The 27,979-nt window shown below is 37.4% G+C and overlaps 1 protein-coding gene across 1 annotated transcript in view; it reads left to right on the forward strand.

Moving 5' to 3' along the window:
* Positions 1 to 27,979, forward strand: part of CNTNAP5 (contactin associated protein family member 5) — a 355,606-nt gene that overhangs the window by 216,459 nt on the left and 111,168 nt on the right. The window contains exon 12 of the mRNA XM_063429233.1: positions 4,695 to 4,814. Within this exon, the coding sequence (XP_063285303.1) occupies positions 4,695 to 4,814 (120 nt within the window). The remainder of the gene's footprint in view (positions 1 to 4,694; positions 4,815 to 27,979) is intronic.

The following is a 27,979-nucleotide window of genomic DNA, read 5'->3' on the forward strand; positions in this document are numbered from 1 at the left end:
CTGGGTGGGTTTATATTATTTAAGGAACACTCCAGGCTCCCACACATATTAGGTGCACTGTGCAGGTTAGGTTACAGTTAGTTATACCAGGTGGGTTGTTTAGTTTCCCTTCAGATTATAAAAAGATTGAGAATTTCCAACAAAGGCAGGAACTTCCAAAGTGAACATATTTGAATATATTATTTTAACATATTTTCTATATAAATCTTAATATAATGCATTATGCTGAGTCCAATCTAACCTGCTTCACCCCTTTATACACTCTTTGCCCTCGTGGATTATGTTACTTATTGAGCGTCGTTAGATCCGCAGATCTACAATGAGTAGAATATTCTAATTTGAAATATAATGTTAATAGTCATTATAAATAACTGCAGTTGTATGACACTCTGTCCAGGAACTCGATGCACCATAACCCATGCAATGAGAGTTAAAGACTGGATTGCTAAGACTACATAGGATAAGATTAATGGAACCAGAATTCACTTTAGGTTTCTTGTTTTATAATGTGAAAGATTTAGTGAAGGTCTGACATTTACTTTTTCAAATATAATGACATGTTCCTGACATTGGCAGATTAATAATTATAAATACCGCCCCTAGGAGACATAATTCATTCAATCCGAAGAAAACCCTCACAAAAGATCTGCTTAAATGCATAGATATTGCACTGTTTAAAAAGTAATACAGTGGAGCAATCAAAATAGTTATGAGAAGTATGAAGGAAATTTGCCTAACATGTTTCAGAGTATATCATCCTGACTCACAGACCTGTCAACTCCCCCAACCAATGAGCACTCAGTCTTAGGACTCAGTCGTAAACCCACCTTCTGTCTGATGCGGTATCTTGCGCACATTAGTTTGGATTGCATATGGCACAGAGTGAGTAACGTAGCGGAATGTGGTTTCTGTTAAACTAACAATGAATCCTGGACAATTAATAGTTTACTGGATAACCCTGTTTATGTACAAGTACAATAGGAATTTTCCTCAAATAAACATATATACATGTATCTTTGCAAGAAGTCTGTTGTGTGCTGGCCCTGTGTATTTAATGAGATCAATTAACGGTCATTATTAAACTGAGGTTAGCGCTGTATCTGGTCCAAATTGTCTGCCAGAGAAGTTATCTTTATTGTCCGTGTTAAATGATGGAACCAGATAACGGAGTTTTAAAAATGATCGTCCCAGTTTTTTTTCTGACTTAATTAGCGGTAAAGAGTAAAATGACATTAACATAACTGCTTGAAACAGTTACATGCTAATTAATCCCTACATCCCATATGCTAAGCTCGAGATTCAGAGAGGAGATTTATACAGCTCAGTATGCTTTGGGAAATTGAGTTAACCTTTTCACTGCCACGGGACAGTTCCAGACAAAGAATGGATTCCTATACTAAGCTGCTGTAGAGACTGGACTGTTAACTGCATAAACAGAAACATACGTGATTTAACTCTGAAATGGCAGATAATTGAGCAATGAGACTGCCGGGGCTTGATCTATACAATCATATTGCTTTGTTAATCAAAAGTTGTTTTGGTGCTTAGAATGGCCCTTTTATGTTGCCAGGGGTGGGTTAACCCTTCACCTATGGAAACCTACATTGATGCTTAATTAGTAGGGAGATTCCTACTGAGCTACAAGAGTTAAATGGTGTTGTGCATGGAGAGATACAGGACTCTTTTTAGTTAGCCGGCATTACCATAATTTTGAAATACTGGAAGAAAATGTCCTCTAAGCCAAGGACATTTTTACTTTTAATGAGTTTATCAGTCTAGAAGCAGACTTCTAAATATCAGAGAAAACAGGTATAATTTTCATCAGGAGCTAATTGCAGCTTCCATGTCTGTGACACAGAAAAGCCTCACTGTAGGTGATTTGTATAGAGCATATATTGAATTTGATAATATTCAGGAAATCTGAAAATGAATTGTGGCATTTTCAAGAAATAGATGTGGAGATGTAATTATACTGTGTGCCTGCAAGCAATTTATTTGTGAAATTTGCAAACCTGTCGACAGACACAAATAAGAAGGAGAGAGTGTTATTCAATTATAATTGATAGTTCATGGAAAAAGGATGAGCAAAAACGCAAATCATACCAGGCCTGCACATGTGACAGCCATGAAAAGAGAAACATGATGATCTAAAGACCACGTTTCACATATTAATTATACCAACTACTTCTAACAAGCATAAATCTGTCTCAGGCATGCTTTTAATAGTGCTTTTAAAAATACAAACGCATAAAAACACTCATTGGGGATGTCTGTATAACTGCCCTAAATCTGATCTTTACCTACGCCATTTGAGTTTTAAAGGATGACTTGCAATGTATTTGGCACATCTGATTGGTTAATGTGTTATCCAGAATCACTTACTTCAGGATGAGTACTCCAACTGAGTTGGCAAAGTCCAGTAAGATGGATTAAATGAAGAAAGATCACATAAAAGGCTGGCATACTCTGAGTACCAACCCAACTTAATTGAATTTGATAGTTTGATAGGTTATTTAAAAAAAAGTTTTCCAAAAAATAAGACACCATTAATCAATCAGCTTTCCATTGAAAATCAGATTATTCCTGAACAATATTTTTTATATTGTTATATAAATAGGCCGCATTACATTTACCTAAGAACAGTTAGATTTTTTATTCGTACCATTTAATTCTCTTAAGAAAAATCTGAAGTTTGATACAATCAAAGTACATCAGATTTTAACTAGGCATTAAAAACGTATTCAGGGGTATTTAAAGTTAATTTCAAATTTAATGCCAACATACCTGTTTTGGAAACATTCTCCAAGTCAATTTTACTTCTTGTTCAAAACTTTTTGTCTAAAATTAGAAATTTAGAGTGAATTCACTACAATTTTCACAACCCTGGTTGTGTTTCTGTACTCTTGAAAGTGATTTTGGGGTATTACATTATTTCTTTTTTTCTTTTTTTTGCCTTTCTAAAATGTGACGTTTCCAATGAATTAAACTAACATTTGGAATTTACTTAAAACAAAAAGGCATTGTGGATTTCTTTACTTTTTGTATCACTGATAACAGAGCAATTACAGCAGGCAAGAGTCCGTCTGATGGTGTAATATTTATTGTTACATTAACGCTACAAAATTATTTTTAACTGAATATCAGGAAGCAAAGCACATCAGTGAATAATTAATTAGCTCTACAATAGTTTCACTTGAAAGCCATTAGCCTTTGTTACATTAAATGCTCCAAACGACGGCTGAATATTTCTTACCTCCTGAGGCTTAGCACTTTGAAATGTATACTCAGTAAAGCATGACATCTATCACCACGAATCAACTCAAAGAAAAATCAGATAAATGAAAATTCATGCACTCAGGCATCTAATGGGGGCATTTATCAAACTGGAGCTTGCTGTGGTTGGAGTTAAGAGGGTGAATGAAGACCCAGGGGCTCCAACTGTTGGATAAATGTGATATTCAGTTTAGCATACTGTTGGATGTGTTCCGACATTCTCGACCACTGATTTCGAGATCTGCAGTCCCACGCAGATATGTTTGCCCTAAAGGTAAAAATAATGTATGGCAGTGACTTCAAAAAATAAAGATATGGCAGTGACTTGTAATATATTTTCAGCTAGATATAGTAGGAAGACAAGCTTTGAGAAATCGTTCTCACTATTAAATTTAAAGATGTGTATGACTTGATAAAGGGAGCAGTTTACAGACGTTTGTTGGTCTTGAACAGGGGTAGGCAACCTTTGGCACTCCAGATGTTTTGGACTACATTTCCCTGATGCTTTGCCAGCATTGTGGCTGTAAATGCATTATTGGAGCTGTAGTCCAAAGCATCTGGAGTGCCAAAGGTTATCTACCCCTGCTGTAGAATGTGGTTTGTCCAATAGTAAGCAATAATCCATTATTTTGCATCTGTTCATTAAAAAAAAGAAAAACACCCAAAAAGTTTTTCAGAAATCATTGAAGAAATAGGTTCAACATCTGCATATAGAATGCAGCAGGTGGGGTTTATTTAATCTAGAAAATTTTAAAAAGGTATCACAAATTTTACACCAAAATTGCTGAGCTAGAAAAATAGATGATATTTTGGTCTCAAATTGAGATTTCCTTTCTCGATTAGTGAATGAGACCATGACTGCTTACTACACTGTAGTAACGAGAGAAATGTCTCAAAAACTGGAAATAATTATCTCTATAAGCAGGATATTTATCGAAATATTCTGAAAAATGATGGTTCATTTCTGTCATCATTTTAATCGAATTTAGTAAAGTGAAAAATCCTCTAAAAAGTGATATTTTCCTTTAGCGAGTGCTGAAAAAAGAAGAAATGTAACCAAATATTTATCTGTTGGAAAAAGTGGTGGACAACTGATAACTCTTTTGTGTCTTGGAATAAAATGTGTATATTGAAAATTGGGCCAAAAATCTTCTGAAAATCAGACATAAAAGAGTTTAGACTCTTGTGAGACTTTAAGAAACATCCCCCGATATGTTTTACACTCGAGGTCATTATTCAAGTTCTAATAGTAGATATTAATATGTATTATACCACATTGAAAGCTCATTTTATGGTAGTTCTTAGGCATTCCAAACTAAGGAACAGAAGTAAACGGTATACAATTGGAGATATTTGAATAGAGAATGATTTATCTGGTGAATGGATTTATTGTTATACATTGATTTGTTTCTCTGTTCCAGCAATGTACGAATCATCATGCGAAGCTTACAGACAAAAGGGCTACTCGTCAGGCCATTACTTTATTGATTCTGATGGAAGCGGGCCACTTGTAGCACTGCGTGTTTACTGCAATATAACAGGTATGGATTATACACATTCATATTTAGCATTGTCTGTAAATACTTTATAATCAACTCTTTCACAGGAGGAAAGGAAACAGGGAGGGCTGTATTAACTAAACAGCGACTTGCCAAAGGTCGACATGTATAAATCTCCCGCCCTGAATAAATATCCCATTTTACATTAATAGAGCTGTTCTTTTACTTCCCTAAACTTGCTGTTTATTAAATATAAAAAAAAATTTAAGTTGCACATTGGGGATTCGGAAGCCATCAGTAACGAAATAAAATAATGTCATGAATGATGCGTTTTTAAATGATGCGTTTCACATTCTACTGACCTGCTCCAATGATGTATTGATGTCAGAAGCCATTAGCTCAGCAGTTCAACAATCTATTCTCAAAAAAATAAAGAATATTTAACCTAGGCTGGAGAGAACATTCATACCTAACTGTGCGTGTAACTAACTGGTTAATTCAGGTCTCCAAATGGCATATTCACAATCCATTAGAATTCATAGAATATGCTCTGGGTCTTACAGAAATCATTTGCTGATTTACTGATTTAACAACAAACAATATACGGCTTTTATTTCAAAATGCACTTTATTGTCAAACCAGATATTGAACTGAATTATTTAAAGCTATTATAAGGGAGATATCTAGATATAATACACTTACAGAGCACAAATGATAGAAAGTATGTATGAGTAAAATGATTAACACAAATATAATAAAAGTAATGCCCAGGAATAAAATATTAAAGGAGATTGCAAGAATATAACATTTAATGAATTCTTAGACTTCTTGATGCCAATATGAAAAACTTATTTATTTCCGAAAATATCAACACCGTTTCCTTAGGTAGAAAATAGTTTGTTCAGGGCAGCAAAACGAGAAAAACTGTAGCTAGAATTCTGTTTTATACATTTATAGAGAACAATCTATTACTTCCTTCACCAGAGCAATTGGGTTTGTTCGGATACATGTGTTTATTGAAGATACAGTATCAGATTCTTTGGACTTTTTTAAACTTGTAAAGTTAAATATAATGGATATTTTCCTTGAAAAGGTATAGAGGTAAATAAATTATTGGTAGAACGTGGTAACTTTCCTTATAACAAAATAAGGTTAAAAACTTTTGATGGAAAATGTGTTTCACATTAATTGCTCAGTGTTAAACCATTACTTATGTACATCGGCAAGCTGGTCCCCCATGGTAGCCGTACACTTGTCTATATCTGGACTATAATGCTGGCTCTTCCCTCTCCAAGATTTCATGCCTGTGCGCCCTCCTTTTATCAGACTTCATTAGGTTTTGTGTAAAATGATCATTGAATAAAGTTAAACGGCAGCAATAGCATTTTAATATAAATTCTAACTAAAAAGAGGAATTGCTAAATGTACAGAATTGTATTAGACTTTTGCATTTGTTTTTATAGTATGGAAGCCATGAAAAGGACAAAAACATTCTAGTAATCCCCAGTACACCACATTAAATGTCCATGTCAATATTTATTATTGTTTTTTATTCTTCAATGTCTTATTTACATTTTGTTCAACTTTTTTTCTATGATTCGTTGCGACTTTTTCTTTTATTTATTTATGATGTATATGTACTTTCAGTTTATTAATATTATTTTACTGGGAATTTGTTCAGTTTTATGATCTAGACAGTTCTTTCAATTTCCAAAAGTCAATAAAAGATTTAACAGTTTAAATAAAATAAAATAGAATAGAACAGAATAAGAACATGTTAGAATTGAACCAATATCCGATCTTAAGCCCTGGCTGATTCTATTTAGAACATAGTACTTTGACCCTTACAAAATCCAGAGGAAGAATGATGTTTAACTACAAGTTTGATAATTATTTGCCTTGGGTAGACACATAAAAAGGACCAGCTCCAACACAGATAGAAATATCAAAAAAGAAATTAAGCTGTCCTCGAAAAAACATAGTCTATGCAGATGTCCTTAGTAAAGCTCTTCGTAGATGTTTTACATGATTTGTGGGGGAGTTACATAGTTACATAGTTACATAGTTACATAGCTGAAAAGAGACTTGCGTCCATCAAGTTCAGCCTTCTTCACATATGCTTTTGCTGTTGATCCAAAAGAAGGCAAAAAACCCAGTCTGAAGCGCTTCCAATTTTGCAACAAACTAGGGAAAAAAAATCCTTCTTGACCCCAAAATAGCAGTCAGATGTCTCCTTGGATCAAGCAGCTATTACCCCACTAATTAGAAATTGTATCCCTGTATGTTATGTTTTTGCAAGTATTTATCCAATTGCAACTTAAACATCTGTATAGACTCTGACAAAACCACCTCTTGCGGCAATGAATTCCATATCCTTATTGCTCTTACTGTAAAAAAAAACTTTTCTTTGCCTTAGATGAAATCTCCTTTCTTCAAGCCTAAATGTGTGACCTTGTGTCCTATGTATAGCCCTGTTTATGAATAGATTTCCAGATAATGGTTTGTACTGGCCCCGAATATATTTGTATAATGTTATCATATCCCCTCTAAGGCGCCGTTTTTCCAAACTGAAGAGATTAAAAATTTTTAACCTTTCTTCATAACTAAAATGCTCCATTCCTTTTATCAATTTTGTAGCTCGTCTCTGCACTTTTTCTAGTGCCATGATATCCTTCTTTAGAACAGGTGCCCAAAATTGCACAGCATATTCAAGGTGTGGTCTTACCAGCGATTTATAAAGAGGCAAAATAATATTTTCATCTCGAGAATTTATGCCCCTATTTATACATGACAAAACCTTACTGGCCTTAGCAACGGCAAACGAGTTTGATCATTATTGGACCTTTCTTATGTATTGACAGTAGCCAATGAGGCCAAACATAACAGTGCCATGTTTTTTTACATGTTGGCATGAAGTCTGACTGTAATTACATGGAATTTCTGACTACTTGTAGAAGACTCCACTTATCAGACTGAATAGATAAAGGGATAAATACCCTTACAGCTAGCAAAAAAACAAAGCAATTTCTATAGGAAGTTCGGTCTAGATGTGATCATAAAAGAAGAAACATATCAGGGTTTAACATGTTCAAAGGGTTTCAAAAGATGCAAATGACATAATATAAACATAATATAACATAACAAACTGAATATCGTGTCATGAACACGAGAAATAAAACCTCGCAGTCCTAAGATATAAAGCACTCATTCATTTTATGATTAGTTTTAACTTGAGTCTGTTTGATTGGCAGTTTGTCTAGCCAAGCTGGTTAAGAGACTGCAGGAGATCACAAAATAGTTTTCTAGAAAAGTTTAAATATTACCATGTGAAATTATATTAGATTGGGAAATAGCTCAATTCGCCACCCTCTGCAATGCATTTGACTGTAGTCAATAGATGGATCCCAGAATCTGATCTGTAAATAGATATTAAGTGCAAAGAGATAAACATTCTACCTCCTCTTTTTCAATCTATAAATTGAAAGTGCAAAGTCAGCCCTTGAGGGTCATTGTCAGGACTGTTTCCTAAGATGGCATAGACACCTACATACATTGCCTCGTGATCTATGCTGCACAGTTAAAAGTTTAATTATAGGCAATCCAATGCATGTCACAGGTCAATAGCCCCCAAGGACACAAGTGGACATTTCTTATCTAAAACTTCTTATTGATGGGCATTGTATTCCCATATGAGAACTGAGCACAAATACATTGCAAGGTCACAGTGTTTAATTGCAGTCCAGGAGTTTATGCATACTTAAAGTAACAGAAAATTTAAAACACGCTATGTTAAAAGTGCAGAAAATAATAATAAGGTAATTAAAATAATGATGCCATTATATATATATATATATATATATATATATATATATATATATATATATATATATATATATGTATTTATTATTTTTTTTCAGATTGATTATCTTTTCTTTGTTGTTTTCTGTCTAATATTACATTCTTGAGAAAATTTTACTGCATCTATCTATTTAGCTCTCCTGGAGATAAAATGATGGAAGCAAATTTAACATAATTGTTTACTATGTAACTGAAGACAGGAGCATGTAGAGGGATTTAATTGCATTTATCTTATAAATGGTATATTGTACCCACATCCTTACACATTCCCAATGCATTTGCATGTTCTGTACTGCTCTATTACTGGATGCTATGAGTGAACCCGAGAGTAGGGAGTAGCACGGTAATTGCTCTGACAATGTTCCTCTGACAAACACTACTCAGAGCTCCAAGTCCCTGGGCAGTAATGTGATTTGCTTCATTAATTGCAGGGATAGAAAAAATAGCTTTTATTGCCTCTTACACACACTCTTATTTTATGTAATTAATACTCCTTTAAAAATGTAATGTGGGTCAATGAAAGTGAAGGTTACTCTCGGTCATATCATTAGTAGTGGAATTAGTTACAAGGACTAAATCGCTGGTTGCGTAGTTTAGAGGACGTTAACAAATTCCACCTAATTATACAGTTGCCTAATTTAGCACAATGCAATAAACAATTCCCAAAATAGATATTGCAAAAACAAAACAAAAAAACGAAGTAACAGCATTTTAGAATATAATGCAAAGCAGAACATCCATTATGTATTGTCAATACCAAAAGAAGGCAACCTTCAGTGACCCAGATGTTGCTGACTCCATCGACACTGATACTTTGACAGCATTATGGGAAATGTAGTCCATAACATTTGGAGTGACGATTGTTTCCTACCCCTGATCTATACTAGAAAGGTTGCTACGAACTTGCTCAATAATGTTATACCATTTGTCCTAAATAATCACCCTTAAAGTTAGAAGAGAATAGGTTTATCCTTTTGGCTCCTAATCATCTGATAGAAAAAAAATCCTTAACATAAGCAACCTATCATTATTGAATAATCTACTTACTCACCATGGCATCCCGAGATGTTGGCTGTTTCTAGCTTTCCCCTATTGTTATAAGTCCAAACAATCAATGTTATTTGCAATAACTGCTACAAGCTCATTTGCCTTAAGGAACCATTTTACCTTGTGGATTTAACTCTTCAACGACTATTTATCCCAGTATTGTTGAAGTTGGTCGTGACGTAGGTGCAAGACAACTTTTATTGACTTATTCTAACAAGGCATAACCTAGTACAAAGATAATAACAACATTGCTACATTTTATTGTTGAATTGAAAAATATGAATAATCTTATAACAGTGTTGAACTATAAACACTGCAAGTTTGACGCATCTTCTAGCCCTTGGAGTGTGAAAGTAGTTATGCTATTAATTAATCTTATTTGTTAGAGTTATTTCCAATGTGTTTCACATCCATCTAGTAGGCATACATTTCAAATTTATTGAGAACAGTTTTGTTTGTTTGTTATTATACTGCGGGGAATTACTTGGATGCATCTACTAATAGGGAATTAAGAAAAAACTTACCTGTTTCGACCACAATTTCATAATTTGGTTGTCATTCCACCATAATACACTGTTTATCAAAGAATCAATTTTTCTTGGCTCTGCTCAAAACAAGACTTACCAATAAAATATTAACACATTTTACTGCAACCATTTTTCAACACATTGGGGAGTAGCATGATCTCCTTCTCCAATCTACTCTCATCCCAAACAATGTTGGTATATGACATCTCAGTTACAATGATCTTTAAGTGACATTTCCATATTCTCTGGAGTTTTAGATTTTACTGCATGCGTTTTTCTTTCCATTAAAGTTCTAATATTTCGTCTGTTTCCCTCATTTGACATTAAACCAATAAACTTTTCAGCAGGTATTACAAAAGCTCTTGAAAGAAGATCTCAAATATTTAAACAACAGATATTAGATTTTATTTCAGTTTTAATAATACAGCGAGGGAAAGGTACAGTTCTGTGAAATTGGCTTCTTTATGTATGGGCTGCATTAATGTCAGGGACTGAAATCTTGCATTTTTTGTAGATAGTTAACTAAACACATCCCATAGCACTCTGATTAATTATGTTTTCTATGCAAATTATGAATATTAACGCTTGTTGTAGCTATGTAATATCGGTACAGTTTAAAATAATGAGTATATAGAAGAATGTGGAAAGTGAAGGCAGTAGTAGTCCCAGTTGTGATAGGAGCACTCCGGGCTGTGACCACCAAGTTGGGGGAAGGGTTTCAGCTGATTCCAGGTGGGACATCTGAGATCGCTGTCTAAGAGTGCAGTTCTAGGAACAGCTAAGATACTGATAAGAAATCTCAGACTCCCAGGCTTCCGGTAGAGGACCAGAGAATGAGGAATACACGCACACAAAAATACCACCCTTAGGGGTGAGAAAGTGAGTTTGTAAATTATTTTTATAAATATATATACATACGGTATATACATATATGTCAATTTTATGTTTTTATGTTTACGTTTTTATGGGTAAACTGTAATATTCAGAGACGTCTTAGTATCTGTACGAATTGCTTAGATTTTAATTTTTTTCCTTTTTTAAAGGAAATAAAATGATAAATTATAAAGATAGAAAAATATTATTTGGCCCATTTAATATGCCCATTTCCTATCTAAAAATTAAGAATATATTCTATTTTTTTCTCTTACTGTCATAATGAGTCTAACCAAATACTTACTCTATCTATATATCTGTTCGTCCATCCATCCATCCATCTATCCATCCATCTTTCCACCCATCCATGTATCTATCCATCTATCCGCCGATCCATCTATCTGCCCATCCATCTAGCCACCCATCTATCCACCCATCTATCCACCCATCTATCCACCAATCTATCCACCCATCCATCCATCTATCCATCCATATATCCACCCATCTATCCACCCACCCATCTATCCATCCATCTATCCATCCATTCATCTATCTATCAGCCCATCCATCTATCAACCCATCTATCAACCCATCTATCCACCCATCCTTTCATCCATAACTGTGCTACAGTGAGCTGATTGAAAGCATGCCATCCAAGTGAATTCAGTCAGACCAAATATTAGTTGAACATACTGTACTCATGCCTTCAGGCACAGCTGAAAACCCCTTAATTTCATTTGAAACCCATTTGTTGTTGGTAATTTTTTTTATTGATATTCTGTGTTATTCAACCTGTCAAGCTTAGTCACTTTGGCTTGTTTATATATTAATTCTGGTCTCTTCTATCCATGGCCTTGGTTAGTTATTTGACTATTCTACGTGTCTGTTTAGTTACTGCATGATGGGGTTATACTGTATGCTTGACATTACGTGACAGGTTTTAAAGGAGCATCCCAACCTCTGCTCATCTTACATTCAGGGGTTGAACAGTTTCCCAACATTATTGATCGTGAAGTTGGCCCCCTAGTGCCTAACACCACTGCCCCCTGACTTCCTTCCTCCCGACCATCTAACCATCTAAGTATAAGGATGATTTTCTGGGCAGCCGATGGTGAGAGTGTTATTCATAAATTGTCACAGCTAATTTCAGAATATTTTAACAGCATGCTGGAAGCAAGTGACAAATGGTAGCATGGACCTTCCTTCCTGCAGCCCAGTTCTCCAACTCAGCCCACCATCCTGTGCAACCAACATCCCTCACCCAGCAGTGTGGGGGAAATATTGTCTGTAGAAAGAGGTTTGGGCAGTAGAGAGAACTTGGCCTTGGTGTGGGATTGCAGGAAGGATTTTTCCTTTATAATTTTTTTTATCTTTTGAGAGAGACTATGCAAGTCCTTTCCTTCCTAAATATTATTAAAACACATTATTGCTTGGAGAAACCCTTCAAAGAGGAACTGTCACTTCTCATGATTTTTTTATTTTGTCATCACTTTCTCTTATTTCTCCTCGACCTCTCTGTGGTCTTTAATATTGTTGACCACTCTCTTCTTCTTCAAACCCTCCACAACCTTGGGCTGCATGACACTGCACATTCCTGGTTTTCATCCTATCTTTCTGAATGCTCTTTTAGTGTCTCTATTTCTGATGACACCTCCTCCCTGCTGCCTGTATTGGTTGGTGTTCCCCAAGACTTTGTTTTTTGGTCCTCTTTTATTCTCCATCTGCACTGCCTCTCTTGGTAACCTTATTTATATCTTTGGGTTTCAGTACTATCTATATGTTGACGATACTCAGATTTAGCTCTCCTTCCCAGACCTCTCTCCTGCTCTCCTGGAACGTGTCACAAACTGTCTCTCTTTTATATGTAACTGGATGTCTTCACATTTTCTAAAACGTGAACTTTCTAAAATGGAGCTCCTTCCCCCCAAATAGTCCTTTTCCATCAAACTCCATGCAAGACAATGGGATACTGATTACCCTAACCCCTCCAACTTTCAGTCTTGGTGTTACTTTTGACTCAGGTCTTACCTTTTCTCCTCACATCCAGTCTGTCTCCAAATTCAGCAACTTCCATCTTAAAAACATACAGATAAGAGGATAAATGAAAAAGAGAGTGTCTCATCTTCATTAGCAATGTGTTTCCTGGTTTTACCTTATCCAGATTGGATTATGATGTCTTTAGCATACAGAAAACAAGAACAAAGCATGTCATAAAAAAAGGATGAAGCAAGTTATACAGGATTTCTGCTGTTTTATGCATTGGTGTAAATTCCACAGTAGTGTCTGTTCTTCTTTAAAGATGCCTTTCTTAATTGTTTCAGTGTTTAAGTGTTCACAGTGTTAAAGAACACTGATCACAAGACTATCCTATTAAGTTTCATGGCATTGATGACGGCTATGTTTTTTGTCATGCTTTTTTTCCTGCTAGTCTAACTTGTGTGGAATGGGTATTCCTGAAACAAATCATCTTTTTAACTACAGAACTTAGTGACCCTGAAATCACCAAATTCATAAGCACTGTGAAATAGCACAACATTTCCTTATTACTATTGAATTACTGATTCTTTCTCCCCTTTCTATACAAAGAGTGCAGATTGCAGATCTCTTGGCACAAAGAGCAATCATTTGTCGAGCAGTAAACAGCGGCCCGTTGAGTCTGTTTGATTGCCCGTGATGGGGAAAATTGCACTAATAGTCATTACATTTGTGGCCAATTTTATGATACTGAGTAGGTTGAACAATTCGCATTCGTGTTGCATGATAAACACTTTGATTTTTTTTTCTCTGAAACCTTGCAGAACTAAAAACAGACACACAAATGTCCTCTGTTTTAATTTCTACACTGTCTAATCCATAAATAATCCATTTTTTATTAGCATGCATCTACACAAACCTGGCTTGCAATCATTTTGATTATATTGTGCTAATTAATGTACTATTTCTCAAATTCTCCTACGGCTTCCTCCTCAGACTGCAGATTCAGAGTATTTTTTTTCCCTTTAAGCCATTAACGCCAGAATTATGCTCTAATCCCTATTGTTGTCTCTCGGGGTTTAGGAGAAGTAACGAGAGTATACCGCTGAGAAATTCCAGCTCTTGTAGTGTTATGGGTTATATATTTAAGTGGATTCTACAATCGAGATGCAGCTGAGCAGCAGTGATTAATTGAAGAATGAATATGTGGTTGGAGAGATAATTTTACATATTCTGTACATTATTTCATCAGACTAATCCAAAAAGTATTAACTCAAAGGAGCAATTTTTCTTAAAACTCGTCTCAGTGATTTTAAGACCTTTAAAAATATTTATGTTATTTAATAACATATTAAACTAGTTCAGACATTTTTAATTGATCATTGATCTTAGAGTGTCCACCTTGTAGTCCATTTACCCATTCTACAACAATGTGTGTACATTATAGAAATTAATTTTAATTTGATTACATTTATTACCCACTGCAATGTCAGTCTCCACCATGATGAGACACCTCACAAAGAATTTGTTTAGCAATATTTTCCCAAAACCTATTTTTTTGTGGTGATCCTGAGCTCGTGAATGCTTCAAACATCTGCCTTGAATTCACTTTATCTGTCTTCAACAATATATATATATAAAACAGTAATAATAGAAATAATTGTCTATGTGTCATACCTTTATAAATAACATTACAATAACAAAGGAAAAATCTTACTGTGACAACAGTTTGTATTGCAGGTTTTCCCTGAACATGTTTTCTCACCCATTGAGAAAAAATGATCTCCATCAAGCAGGATCTCTTTCCAGGCTTTTTAACCCCTTAAGGACCAAACTTCTGGAATAAAGGGGAATCATGACATGTCACACATGTCATGTGTCCTTAAGGGGTTAATGGCTTCCATAATGGCAATCTAGGTGGGACCATAAAATAGTTGGGGTTAGATAGCACTGTTAATAACAAACTTGTGCATTCAGTTTCTGCTGAAATGCAATATAACAGAGCGAGCGTGATGTACCAGCAGGCTCGTTGGTTTCGGGATTTACAGCAATAATTCCATCCATAAGTGGTTCTAATACTACCACTCGGCAGTAAATACTTATAATATTTTTTTGTCTTCTTTCCTAAATGAAATTGATGTTTGTCATGCTATATGTATACATTATTTCAGGGCCGGACTGGCCCACCGGGATACCGGGAAATTTCCCGGTGGGCCGCGGCATCTGGGGGCTGCGCAAGTATGTGCCACCAGGTGGCCGGTCCGGTGGCACACTCAGAGGGGGGCCGGCGGCCGTGTTCCAGGCTGGAGCCGCCGGGCCGGATCGCAGCCTCGCCGGTCCGGCGGCACTCCTACTGCTGAGGGCTGAAGGGGGAGGGAGCATATCTCTACCATGCTCCCTCGCGGTTCCCACAATTCACAGCACGGATGCTGCTGGGGATTGTGGGAACCGCGAGGGAGCATGGTAGAGATATGCTCCCTCCCCCTTCAGCCCTCAGCAGTAGGAGTGCCGCCGGACCGGCGAGGCTGCAGTGTGGAACGCTGCCGGCCCCCTGACTCCTCTGCCGGCCCCCTGACTCCTCTGCCGGCCCCCTGACTCCTCTAAGGTGGGTGGGGGAGATGGGGGGGGTGAATAGAGAGAGACAGAGGGAATAGAGAGAGAGAGAGAGAGACACAGAGGGTATGGGGGGGTGAATAGAGAGAGAGACAGAGGGGGTGGGGGGGGTGAATAGAGAGAGAGAGACAGAGGGGGTGGGAGGGGTTGAATAGAGAGAGAGAGACAGAGGGGGTGGGGGGTGAATAGAGAGAGAGAGACAGAGGGGGTGGGAGGGGTTGAAGAGAGAGAGCGAGACAGAGGGGGTGGGGGGTGAATAGAGAGAGAGAGACAGAGGGGGTGGGGGGGATGAATAGAGAGAGAGACAGAGGGGGTGGGGGGGGTGAATAGAGAGAGAGAGACAGAGGGGGTGGGGGTGAATAGAGAGAGAGAGAGAGGGGGTGGGGGGGTGAATAGAGAGAGAGACAGAGGGGTGGGGGGGTGAATAGAGAGAGAGACAGTGGGGGTGGGGGGTGAATAGAGAGAGAGAGACAGAGGGGGTGGGAGGGGTTGAATAGAGAGAGAGAGACAGAGGGGTGGGGGGGTGAATAGAGAGAGAGAGACAGAGGGGGTGGGAGGGGTTGAAGAGAGAGAGAGAGACAGAGAGGGTGGTGGGGGTGAATAGAGAGAGAGAGACATAGGGGGTGGATAGAGAGAGAGAGACAGAGGGGGTGGGGGGATGAATAGAGAGGGAGACAGAGGGGGTGGGGGGGTGAATAGAGAGAGAGACAGAGGGGGTGGGGGGTGAATAGAGAGAGAGAGACAGAGGGGGTGGGGGGTGAATAGAGAGAGAGAGACAGAGGGGGTGGGGGGGTGAATAGAGAGAGAGACAGAGGGGGTGGGGGGTGAATAGAGAGAGAGACAGAGGGGGTGGGGGGTGAATAGAGAGAGAGACAGAGGGGGTGGGGGGTGAATAGAGAGAGTGACAGAGGGGGTGGGGGGTTGAATAGAGAGAGAGACAGAGGGGTGGGGGGTGACTAGAGAGAGAGACAGAGGGGATGGGGGGTGAATAGAGAGAGAGACAGAGGGGATGGGGGGTGAATAGAGAGAGAGACAGAGGGGATGGGGGGTGAATAGAGAGAGAGACAGAGGGGATGGGGGGTGAATAGAGAGAGAGACAGAGGGGATAGGGGCGGTGAATAGAGAGAGACAGAGGGAATGGGGGGGTGAATAGAGAGAGAGAGACAGAGGGAATGGGGGGTGAATAGAGAGAGAGACAGAGGGGATGGAGGGTGAATAGAGAGAGAGACAGAGGGGATGGCGGTGAATAGAGAGAGAGACAGAGGGGATGGGGGGTGAATAGAGAGAGAGAAAGAGGGGATGGGGGGTGAATAGAAAGAGAGACAGAGGGGATAGGGGCGGTGAATAGAGAGACAGAGGGAATGGGGGGGTGAATAGAGAGAGATACAGAGGGAATGGGGGGGTGAATAGAGAGAGAGACAGAGGGAATGGGGGGTGAATAGAGAGAGACAGAGGGAATGGGGGGTGAATAGAGAGAGAGACAGAGGGGGGGAGTGCCACAGGGAGAGGGGGGAGAGTGAGACACAAGGGGAGAAAGAGGGGTGAATAGAGAGAGACAGAGGGGGAGGGAGAGTGCCACAGGGAAAGGAGGGAGAAAGACAGAGGGGGGAGAAAGAGAGGCGAATAGAGAGAGACAGAGGGGGAGGGAGAGTGCCACAGGGAAAGGGGGGAGAGTGAGACACAAGGGGAGAAAGAGGGGTGGATAGAGAGAGACAGGGGGGGGAGAGTGCCACAGGGAAAGGGGGGAGAGTGAAACACAAGGGGAGAAAGAGGGGTGAATAGAGAGAGACAGAGGGGGGGTGGGGGTGGGAAAACTCTAGCCCTGGAGCTACAGGCTAGAGTTCACTCTCACCACTGCGACCACCAGGGATTCCTGGTGGTCCAAGTGGTGAGAGTGAACTCTAGCCCCATACAAACACTGCCCACACACACACCATACACATTCACACACTGCCCCCCCCCATACACACACACACACCCCCATACACACATTGCCCTACACACACAGCCGCCCATACACACATTGCCCCACGCACCCTACACACTGAACCTTTCACACACATTGCACCCCTCACACATTGCACCACTGCTCCTATACCCTACTACAGCCCCATATCCCAGCAGACCCCAGGTAAGTTGTCAAACTGTACTTAAACGGTTTGACTATTTACTCTGGGAGCGGGTCCCGGCACAACTGGCACCATACCCACTACACAGAGCAGTAGTGGTTATTGTGCACGTATTATTTCTTTAAATAATCTATTGGTTCCCCCTCCTGAGATCAGGCTCTGGATCCGCCACTGATTATATATATATATATATATATATATATATATATATATATATATATAGATATATATATTCCCGAAAGAGTGCACTCAAAGGACTTGAATAAATTTTCAAATAAATATTTTAATGAAGTATTAAATTACAAGAAAAATACGGATCGACGTTTCAGTCCCAACGGACTTTTATCAAGACCTTGATAAAAGTCCTTTGGGACTGAAACGTCGATCCGTATTTTTCTTGTAATTTAATACTTCATTAAAATATTTATTTGAAAATGTATTCAAGTCCTTTGAGTGCACTCTTTCGGGAATATATTGAGTGGCTGGAGCTATTGCACCGAGGCATCTAACAAGACCGGTTAAATTGAGTGCGGGGCACTCGGATTTTATATATATATATATATATATATATAATTATGCCTATAATATTTACACATATATTAATGTACATTTATATATGCATAATACACTGAGAAATGTAATTGATATGTACAATATGTAATAAGCAGATATTGGCCCAGTCTTGTTGCTAGGTACATACTCCAGCACAATAACATATTTAAAGTGAAGAGTGCACCCACAGGACCTCAAAATAAACAAGATAACGTCATTTTTTACAGTTGTGCCCTACATACATTCACCATTTCAGTCCCATTACCAAGCTTTCCTTAATATGTCAAGGTAGTTGGACTGAAACATTGGTTATATGCAAAGGCACGTCTGCTTAAAATAAATCTGCACTCTTTTTATTTAAGCCTATGAGTGCTTTTTTTCACGTTGGAGTAATAATTTTAATTTTAAGTTTATCTTTTCTAACTCTGTATCTGCACGCTATGCTGGCGCGACGCATTATGGGGCTGGTAAATAATTTTTTTTCCAGGGCTGCTTTTAATTCCCAGTCCGGCCCTGCATTATTTTAGTAGTGGAGGAATTAAAAAGCATTTTGCTAATTCTAAAATGTCAACGGTTCCTTTTTAAGATCTAGAATGTTCTTTGTTCTATTAGTTACGTGATCACCTGAGTTTTAGTTTAATAGTGCAGCTTTTAACCCCTTAAGGACCAAACTTCTGGAATAAAAGGGAATCATGATATGTCACACATGTCATGTGTCCTTAAGGGGTTAAAGAATGCCATAAAGAGTGACTAAGATATATGGTGGAGATCATGCTATAACCATGTGTGTAATTAGAGAAAACAAAACTCTCATTGGACAAATTACAAGCAGAAACTAAGCAATTTAGACTCGAAAGAAATAGAGAAGGGAGGTTTTCATAACTGTCTGGCACAAACGACTTATAGGTGCAAAAGTCTATATAATAAAATAAGATGTGGGTTGTTTACAATGGCTCCTTCTAGTCGTTTCTGCGCAATAAACAAGCTCAGAAAGGCAGGGCCAAATAGTCAGAAACAATCACAACTTTATTAACATAAACAAGGCATGAGCAAAGTCTAATGTGTTTTAAAATTAACATCCTAACTCATATTAACATTGAGTCAGGAACACGTTAGACTTTGGCTCCCCCTGTAGTGCAGTTCCATGCGTGTGCCTTGTTTATGTCAATTAAGTTGTGATTGCTTCTGACTTTGCTTGGCCATGCCATTTGTTGAATAACTGGCAGTTTGTCTATTGGGCAAGGTTTTCATTATTCAAATGTATTGTTTTGGAATTCAGAGACGTTTGGAATCTAGAAAGAGAAACAATGCACATTCAAGTAAAATATAAAACCGATACATTGTAAAAAGGAGCAGAATATTAACCATAAAATATTCTCTTTATAGCATGTAACATATACATACAATATATTTCTATCTGATTGATTAACCTTTACTATGAGATACTCTGACAGGGTTATTCACAAAAGTAAGAATTGCTGGGAATTCAAATAGAAATTCAAAGGTAAGGTTAGTGAATAATTCTGTGAAGGGATGCCATGTGTACTAACGTGTCTTTTCACATCTTCTCTTTAATTCTCTAATTCTTCTTTTAGCCTTAAAGTTTATATCTTGGCACTTTATACAGCAGCAATAAATATAAGTATTGACAGATGGGCAGACAGACAGACAGATAAATGGGTGCACAGGTGGATAGGCAGAGAGACAGACTACCCATTATTCTTTATAGCTCTATGTTGTGTGTGTGTGTGTGTTTAGTTGTTCAGTCGTGTCCGACTCTTTGTGACCATATGGACCACAGCACCCCAGGTACATCTGTCAGTCACTGCCTCTCTGAGCTCCAACAACTTCATGTTCGTGGCTTCAGTGACCTCATCTATCCATCTCCGTCTCTGTCGTCCCCTTCTTTGTGTGCCTTCAATCTTCCCCAGCATCAGAGTCTCCTCTATAGAATCCTGCCTTCTCATTATATGGCCAAAACAGTGAACAGTTCGTCTTGATTTCCTGTAGTACGGATTTATTGGATCTTCTTGCAATCCAAGGGATTCTAAGCAGTTTTGGCCAAAACCACAGTTCAAAGGCATCAATTCTACGACGCTCAGCCTTCTTTATAGTCCAGCTCTCACATCCATATGTTACTACTGGGAATACCATAGTTCTGACTATGCGGACCTTTGTTGATAGTGTAATATCTTTAGTTTTTACCAGCTTGTCCAAGCTTGCTATAGCTTTCCTCCCCAGAAGCAAACGTATTTTAATGTCATGACTACAGTCACCATCTGAAGAGATCTTGGATCCCAGGAAAATAAAATCTGTCACTGCCTCTACTTCTTCCCCATCTATTTGCTTGGAACTGAGATTGCTGTTTCCCGTGATCCTAGTCTTTTTAATGTTGAGCAGCAAGTCAGCTTTTCACTCTCTTCTTTTACCCTCATCAATAGATCCTTCTAGTTCTTCCTCACTTTCAGCCATCAGAGTAGTATCATCCGCATATCTGAGGTTGTTGATATTTCTTCCAGCAATATTGATACCGGCTTTGGATTCATCCAGCCCAGCCTTACACATTATGTATTGTAAGTTGAATAAATAAGGTTACAATATAAAACCTTGTCGCACTCCTTTCCCGATCTTGAACCATTCTGTTGCCCATTTTCGGTTCTGACTGTGGCTTCTTGGTCCACATACAGGTTCCTCAGGAGGCGGATGAGATGATCTGGTACTCCCATCTCTTTAAGAACTTGCCACATGTTATTGTGATCCACACAGTCAAAGGCTTTAGAATAGTCTATGAAGCAGAAGTAGATGTTTTTTCCGGAATTCTCTGGCTTTTTTCTAAAATCCATCATACATTGGCAATTTGATCTCTTGTGCCTCGTCCTCTGTGGAACCCAGCTTGTACATTTGGTAATTCCCGGTCTATATATTGTTTGAGTCGAGCTTGTAGGATCTTAAGCATTACCTTGCTGGCATGTGAAATTAGTGCAATTGTTTGATAATTGGAGCTCTCTCTGGCATTGCCTTTTTTGGGGATTGGGATGTAGACTGACCTTTTCCAGTCTTTTGGCCACTGTTGAGTTTTCCAAATTTGTTGGCATAAGGCAAGCAGAAATTTCACAGCATCATCTTGCAGAATTTTGAATAGTTCAATTGGGATTTCACCAACTCCTGCAGCCTTGTTATTTGCAAAGCATCCTAGGGCCCATTTCACTTCGCTCTCCAAGATTTCTGGTTTCAGCTCATTGGACCAAATGTTGAGGTCATCACGGCTGTTAAGATCCTTCCTGTATAGATCTACAGTGTATTCCTGCCATCTCTTCTTTATCTGATCTTCTTCTGTTAAGTCCCTGCCATTTTTGTCTTTTATCACACCTACTTTGGCATGAAAGGTAACTTTTATATCCCCAATTTTCTTGAATAGATTTATTGACTTTCCCATTCTGTTATCTTCTTCTATCTCTTTAAATTGTTCATTGTAGAATGTCTTCTTGTCTCTTCTTGCTATCCTTTTTAATTCTGCATTCAGTTGGACACATATTTTCCGATCTCCACTACCTTTCACTTTCCTTCTTTCCTGGGCTAATTTTAAAGCCTCATCAGATAGCCAGTTTGCCTTCTTAGATTTCTTTCTTTTGGGGATATTTTTTCTTGCGATTTCCTGAATAATATTGCAAACATCGGTCCAAAGATCTTCAGGCATAACTCTTAGCGTGCTTCTGGATAAATTATTCATTATTATGCATGAGCTAATTTTTACCGTAATTATATGTTCAAATAATGCCATTGCCAGGACATTTTTATGCATATCAACACTTGTAAAATATTAGATCTGGAAACTGTTATAATATTCAACCTCTAAACTTTTAAAGGCAATTTACAGTATCCGACAGTTAAAGGGACATTGAAACCTTTTTATTAATTTACTTTTTAACATGAAATATCTATTATTATTTTTTTGACTGACACAAATCCATTGTGTCTTTTGTAAGGCTATATTTTAATACTGTAACATAATAATTTACTTTGAAAAAGAACTATATTGATAAGATTCGACCTTTTAACACTTTCCCCATTTCCATTGTAGTATAAAGCAGACAAAACCTCTACAATGAAAGGAAACAATGTAAAAAACATTTTTTCAACTCACTGTGGTGTTTTATTTCTTTAAACTTAAAGCCTTGCTTCAAAAAAATTATAAATAAAAGTTTAAATCACACATAAACATATCTGTAATCCAGCTCTGAAACTTCCTCTTCTTCTAAGCCCGATCCACCATAGAAAACAGATAAACATTTTGTATATACGGCGCATGTGTGTCTATCACTGTGACTATATGAGCAGCACTAGACACACATCCAGCATTTGCTGTCAGTATATTTTGCATTCTGATGCAAGATGTAGCAATACATTCAATTATTAAATCTATTTTAGGATGAAGCCTTTTTTGTATCTGTATGATTGACAGCCATTTGGGGCATGGGGAGTAGAAAAAAAAAAAGGAACAGTTTCCTTTAGCAGAATTACCGCTGTTTTTAATAATAATGCAACAGGGGAATTATTATCCAAATCACTCTACACTTTTACTTCCAGAATATTATTAGTAATAATTTTGTGAATATTAGCTAAATGTGGAGATTTATGTCATTACGAATGGCAATTACCCCAATCTGAGCCGATGGGTGTTTGCTTGAATTCACATACTTCATATTTTAACTGTTAGCATTGTCTCTATATATGTTTATACTATATTATATTTCAGTTTCAAAGGGTCCCAAATAAATGGCATATCATATGTGCCAGGCCACAAGGAAAAAAAAATAATGACAACAACTAGCATTTACACTGTAGGGATCAAAGTGCTTATTAATGCAAGCTCTTGGAATTAACAAAATCAGCAGCTAAAATAATAGATGTTATTATAACCTAATTGAAGGCACTCATTAATCATCGTCGGCTGGATTAAGGGCGGAGTTACCGTGCCAGGATTATAAACCTGTGACCTTACAGTTTGAACAGGCTTTGTAGTCAGGGGATTTACCAAGTGAGCTATCTCACCAGCTTTCACTTACTGTAGTAGCTCTACATTCTCTAGGACAATAGATAGCCCACTGAAAATGAGAAATTACTAGTAATGGTATCTTCTAGACTTGCACATTTGGTTTGCAGTTCATGCTAATTTAAGATAGTAGATGGTTGGCAAACTATCTCTGAAGTCCTATACACAGACGACAAAAAAGCATGATTGACATGTATGTTTATTTGCTTTGGGATTTGGAGTTCCACTTGTGGGACCAAATGAAGGGAAAGGTGATTGGTGGCTAAAGGACACCCATAAAATGTTGATTTTATTCACAAATCAAGTCAAAGTATATATTTATTTTTTGTTCCTCCTCTTTTCCCCTCTATTGGGTACATTTTAAGAAAATGTGCCTATCAGTGTACAACAAACTGTTATGTATACATTATCTATATTTTGCTGTACACTGATTGGCCCATTTCAGGCTGTTTTTCCTTTTTCTTAAAATGTTTCACAGATTATATTTAGAAGAGCCGAACCACCAAATGAGTGTCGGAAGTCCTGAACTAGATTTCATTTTCGAAAAAATGGTTTGGCTGAATGGAATTTTTCTGCCATGCATACGTCTAGTGTTCTTTTTATATAGACATATATCTGACATATTATAAATGAAGGCTGGGTCACTGAGCTGAATTGGTTGCCTTCCAATGGCATGTACATACTTTGTTTCCTAAAAAGAATGTCGATAGATCCAATTTACTGCAAACTCGTGTTTATATATTATCATGCACAATACTAATAAAGGTGCAGTGTAGGCAAATTAGCCACTTCATGCATTTCTAAACTGATTTTATTATTAGCAGTAGCTAAGTAGGGCATCGGTGTCTTGGGAACCTGGATCTTGATCTTGATAACATTTGAAACCAGGTTATATAGTGGCTATGGTGACTACACTGTACATTTAATGTCTAATGTTAAATAAGTTCAACATGGAATGTTCTGTAAGGTTTTTTTTTATTATTAATAACGATTGGTAAAATGTCAGTCATTATCTTTCCTTATTTTCTGTCTTTATAGTGAATGTCAGAAATCAGAACAGAACACTTATTGATTTATGCTCCAATGGTCTCACTCTGATTTCTTCATTGAAGGCTGACCATCGGAATTATTTATCATAAGAGTTCGTGGACATTGCACAACATTAAAATTAGACTTGTGCATTCGGTTTCAAATGAATCATGATTTGTCTGAATTTTGGGCGATTTGTGATTTGTCTAATATACCAAAACTCTGAAACGCAACATGGCCGAATCACAAAACAAATAAAACTGGCAGTGGACGTGCCATTTCATTTGTATCTTGATTCAGAGTTCTCTCCAACAAGGAAGTTGAAAATATCTTGCCGAAATTCTCCATGCCAGCTATGTTTCCAGATCAGTCCATTTACTTTGTAATGTCCTAGTAAATACCTGGCAGTTGGTGATCTAATGAATAACCTATCTACCTGAACATCTATTTAAAAAAAAAAGTTGCCTTTGCCCATGTTTCACTAATTTTAATTATTAGTGGAAAGAGATTTGAAATTTAAATATATCTGGCATGACTGCCTGGCAAGTCAAAACATATAGAAGAAATATCTTGAGTTATGTGTAATAATTCATATGGTAACACAATCATGTGCCTGAAGGTGCCATTATATTGTCTCAATTCTGTTTTTGATCTAACAATTGAAGATTTAAGTCACATGGAATGAATCTTGACCAAATGATTCAATGGTTGGTTAATAACTGAATGAATTGGCTTAGTCTAGGAAATTTTAAGTCTAGTTAAAATGGTAACTCTTCCAACAGAGTTTACTGTATGAGATTGGAATTAGATCAGATCATAAAGTTAGCTGACATTTTTATGAAGCATAGGCATGGCTTACTTCTTTTTTTGAGTCATTAATTAAATACCACCAGTTCAAGATTTATGGTTTAACCAGTTCTGTTAAGTTTAGAATATTGATAAAAACATGCCCCTTCAGTGTTTATTGAGGAATTAGTTTTGCCATTGTTCTAGAGCCATAGGTTAGAATCTCAACCAGTGATGGATGTTCCACTGCTACTTCGATAACGAGGTTTACGTACTTTTGATTTCTAAAAGTCTACTGAGTTTTCTAAACTCCAGATGTGATCAACCAACCCTTGTCTCAGGAATTAGAATAGGATATAATGTTTGTTTAATGAAAAATGATCCGTCGTTTTGCTGAATTTTCGATTCTCCCAAGAGACGTTAACCTCTTGCATGAAATTACGTCTGGTGCCCAGTAAATTTTGCAGCAATATATTATAATTCCATGATTTACAAATCATGGACACATTCTTCCTGGCATCGAGAATCAGTAAACAAACCTTCTCTGCCGTGGGTAAAGGGTAGATATGAAGATGAAGGTGTCACAGTGATCATTACGTAGTGTTTCAGGCAGTCAGATAAAGCAGCTTCCTCTCAGAGCAAATATTATACTGGGAAGATCAGGAGATTATTTCACTCTCTTGTCAGGTATCTAGAACTGTGTTAATGAAGCCTATTGTATTTGCCTTCCTGCAGAAATATACTTCAGGCGTCACATTATGGAATTTAAAAAAAAGCAAATTGAAATCAGGGAGTTGAGTTAAGCAGCTTGTGTTGAAGTCTTTTGCCGTAAAACTGTCTCCTAGGACTGACTGTGCACAGCATCTTCTGCTAAATTGGTCTATGAAATAAAGCGAGAAAGTCATAAACTTGTAGCATTAGCCTGGAATTAAAGCATTGTCACCTTTGCATTAGGCAGCAGTTTAAGGAGCTCTTAAAAACGTTCTTTTGAAGATGAATTTAACTTTGCATGGGTGGATGGTGCAATTAATCATCACATATTTACAGCAGATCCCCCATTTGTCTCATCTGCTTTTCTCAAGCCTTGCAGCCATGCGCCGGGCAAAAAGTGATAAAATCATAATATCGCTCTCACTTAATAGCTGCAAATGATATTAAACTGAGAGGGATAATGACTGAAGGAAGGTTACACCAGTTTATGGTCATGAAATATGTTCCATAAATCTGAAAATGCCTTTGAATAGCGTTCATCCTCTGCTATTTCTGTGCCATTAATTGTGTGGCTGGTGACACTAATGCACAAGGGATTATGAGTCTATTGATGAGGGTACCGTATAAATACTTCAGATATGATTCAGGCAGTTTACTATCTGTTGCTGATTTAACCCTCTTTATAAATAAGAATGAAATGACCAATATATAAATATACAGAATGAGAGAGAGAGAGAGAGGGGGGGGAGAAACTGAATCTCAGAGGAGCACAAGGACAAAAATATTCCAGCTTGCCCTTACTTATTGGGAGTTGCAACTGTAAATTTGGAATTATTCCCTCTTGATAATGTGGAAGAGGAGACGGGGAGACAAAAACAGCAATTCTATCTCCCCAGCTCCTTCACTGATAAATCAGCTTTCTCCCAGGAATGTAACTTCCATCGATCTCAGCCTGACCTGGACCTGTGTGTCTCAGTGCTGAACAAATGTAAAGGAATGTTTATCTTAGCTATAACCCTTGGTACCCAAATTGAAATAAACATAATGTAATAAAGACTTGATGCAGGTATTAGAAGAAGATATTGGCATCTCTGGGTCATGGAGACTTTTATGACCGACTTGACCTTCTGTCTTGTGATTTATTACAATGTCTCCAGAAATGAAAGGCATTATTTTACCATAAACTACACTTCACTGTTATTTATTATACATATTAGACATATGGTATTTATTTTAAAAAAAACTAAACAAAAAACATTGCCATAGAAATCTGAATATATGGACTGGAAAACAGCAGAGTTAGTGGACATTGTAGTCGTTATAATCATTTTATCTCATGGATTTGTGTAGTGCCCTTACACTGCCCCTTTATTCAGTGTTAAATCCTTCTTGAGCTTTTTAACACTGAATATTGGACCCTGGCCATTCACAGGCCGGCTCTGTGGGCTGCTGGAGACTCTCGTTTGGCATTAAAACATCAAACAGTGTTTAACACTGAATTAAAGGATGACACCAGGAAATTCCAGACACTATAACCACTTCAATGAAGTAAATGCAGTGCTTCCAGTGTCTCTTTAATGTTTAATGCACAGTTTATTTTTTCTTTAGGCCAGCTTACAGAAACAATTGCAATTCATTTTAGTTTTGCACATCGTGATGCACTAGCTTTCAAATGGTTTCTAGTTTCCAGGCAACTCCATATTTATTCCTTTATAAAATGATCAGAATGAAAAGGGGAATAATATACTTTTTAAAACTTTTATTAACAAAGATTTATATTTCAAATAAAATATTCTTGTGCGATATATCTAAATGGTCAAAAATAATCTGTGATGAGTGGTAATATATGCACTCTCATTTACAAGAGGCACCACGTTTTCTGATATAGCTGTCAGTAAACAGAAAAATAATATAACGCTAATTCTGAAAGATGTGTTGAAATATAAGAGCTTGCAGGTTATAGATGGATGAGGAATTCCCAAGGAAATTAAAAAAAATAGATTTTAATAAAGTTATTGAAATGTAGGCCTTAATTGGCTTTTTAGTAAAAAAATA

The sequence above is a fragment of the Pelobates fuscus genome, chromosome 8 (assembly GCF_036172605.1).
Source record: "Pelobates fuscus isolate aPelFus1 chromosome 8, aPelFus1.pri, whole genome shotgun sequence".
NCBI classification, from domain to species: Eukaryota; Metazoa; Chordata; class Amphibia; order Anura; family Pelobatidae; genus Pelobates; species Pelobates fuscus.